The sequence below is a fragment of the Hippopotamus amphibius genome, chromosome 2 (genome assembly GCF_030028045.1).
Source record: "Hippopotamus amphibius kiboko isolate mHipAmp2 chromosome 2, mHipAmp2.hap2, whole genome shotgun sequence".
Lineage (NCBI taxonomy): Eukaryota > Metazoa > Chordata > Mammalia > Artiodactyla > Hippopotamidae > Hippopotamus > Hippopotamus amphibius.
Window position 1 is genome coordinate 82855557 of NC_080187.1, and position 1713 is coordinate 82857269.

Sequence of the window (1713 nt, forward strand, 5' to 3'; positions counted from 1 at the left end):
TTCGTAATAGTGTAATTAGGAAGCAAGCCTAATTCTTATGATAAAGAAAACTCTCTTACCTACAAAGACCTCCCCCCCAAATCTCATAATATGAAAAAAGTAAAAGGAAAAGTCTTTTCCTAATGAAAGAAGCTGTAATAATCAACTTCAAAAGGATTTGGTTTATTTCTTTCTTTAGCATTTAGCAATTTACTTAACCTTACAAAACATAAGAAATCCTCTCAGTTTGAATATCCCCCTCCCCCAATATATAGAAGATGAAATACCAAGGAGCTTAAAGAAAAAGAGTTTAAAAGACAACTAATAGTTTACATGACATAGGAAAACTGAAAGGGAGAACTGAAAGTGGGAAATTCCTCTCCAATAGAAAGAGTGGAGGGCCATTCTGTATAAATAGCCCACACTCATGGAGAAAAGACATTCACACTGCAAACTCCTGAAGACCGTGTTTCAGCATCTAATAGGAGAGCAGCTACCCTGTTCCTGTCTTCATCATGACCAACAGGTTCATCCTCCAAATCGCTCTCCTGCTGTGTGTCTCCACCACAGCTCTTTCCATGAGCTACAGCTTGCTTCGATTCCAACAAAAGCGCAGCAATTTGGCCTGTCAGAACCTCCTGCTGCAGCTACCTGGAGCTCCTCAAGATTGCCTCGAGGACAGGATGAACTTCGAGGTCCCTGAGGAGATTAAGGAACCACAGAAGTTCCGGAAGGAAGAGGCCATATTGGTCATCTATGAGATGCTCCAGCAGATCTTAGGGATTTTCAGAAGAAATGTCTCGCGCACTGGCTGGACTGAGCCCATCATTGAGAACCTCCTTGCGGAACTCTGTGGGCAGAGAGATCGTCTGGAGCCAATCCTGGAGGAAATCATGGAGAAGGAAAACTTCCCCGGGGGAGACATGACCGTTCTTCACCTGAAGAAGTACTACTTGCAGATCGTGCAGTACCTGAAGTCCAAGGAGTACAGCAGCTGTGCCTGGACTCTAGTGCGAGTGGAGATCCTCAAGAACTTTTCCTTCCTTAACAGCCTTACAGGCCACCTCCAGAACTGACGATCTGCCACCTGTGGCTCTGGGGACGGACAGTGCTGCCAGCGAGGTCAGGCTCTTCCACCCGCGGAGGCTCTTTCAGTAACTGACAGGCAACGCACTGGATTTGAAAGGACAGTTAAAGACTTTAAGCGTTTTGAAAATTAACTTATGCATTATTTATTTGTTTATTTATTTATTTATTTAAAGTTTTTCCATGGGAAATAAATTATTTTTGAAACGGAAGTCAACATGGCAGTTTTAATTTTAACTTGATTTATGTAACCATCCGTATTAAAAACTGCAGAGCACCTAGGAGATGTTCTTTGTAGAATGAGCCTGTAGAATAGTAGAGTTTCAGGCCCCTTCCTTCAACAAATTTAAAATGCAAGGAAGCCATGTGGAATATTCAAGGTAAAAGATGGTAAGGGGATGTGATTTCAGAGAATAAATGTGGCCTGAGCTTCTACAGAATTAAAATGGGAGGCAGGTAGGTGGCTGTGGAACTGGAAGCAAGGGCGCCAACTGCTTCTACCCTGTGCCCCAGGCTCTTTTGCCCTAAAGTTAGAGTTTGACTGGCTGTCAGGGTGACCAAGGGAATATTTCAGCTCTTGTGTTTGTCCTAAACTCATCCCTATCTTCTGTGGGATGCTCTGCTTCCCTCCTCCCCACCACAGGGTTT

At 43.7% G+C, this 1713-nt stretch overlaps 1 protein-coding gene across 1 annotated transcript; it reads left to right on the forward strand.

Annotated features, from left to right (window-relative positions):
• The first annotated feature begins 435 nt into the window (after positions 1–435).
• LOC130846243 (interferon beta-2-like) lies at positions 436–1055 on the forward strand. Its single transcript, XM_057724351.1, has one exon. The coding sequence runs from the start codon at positions 495–497 to the stop codon at positions 1053–1055; it is 561 nt and encodes a 186-aa protein (XP_057580334.1). The 5' UTR covers positions 436–494.
• Positions 1056–1713: the final 658 nt, after the last annotated feature.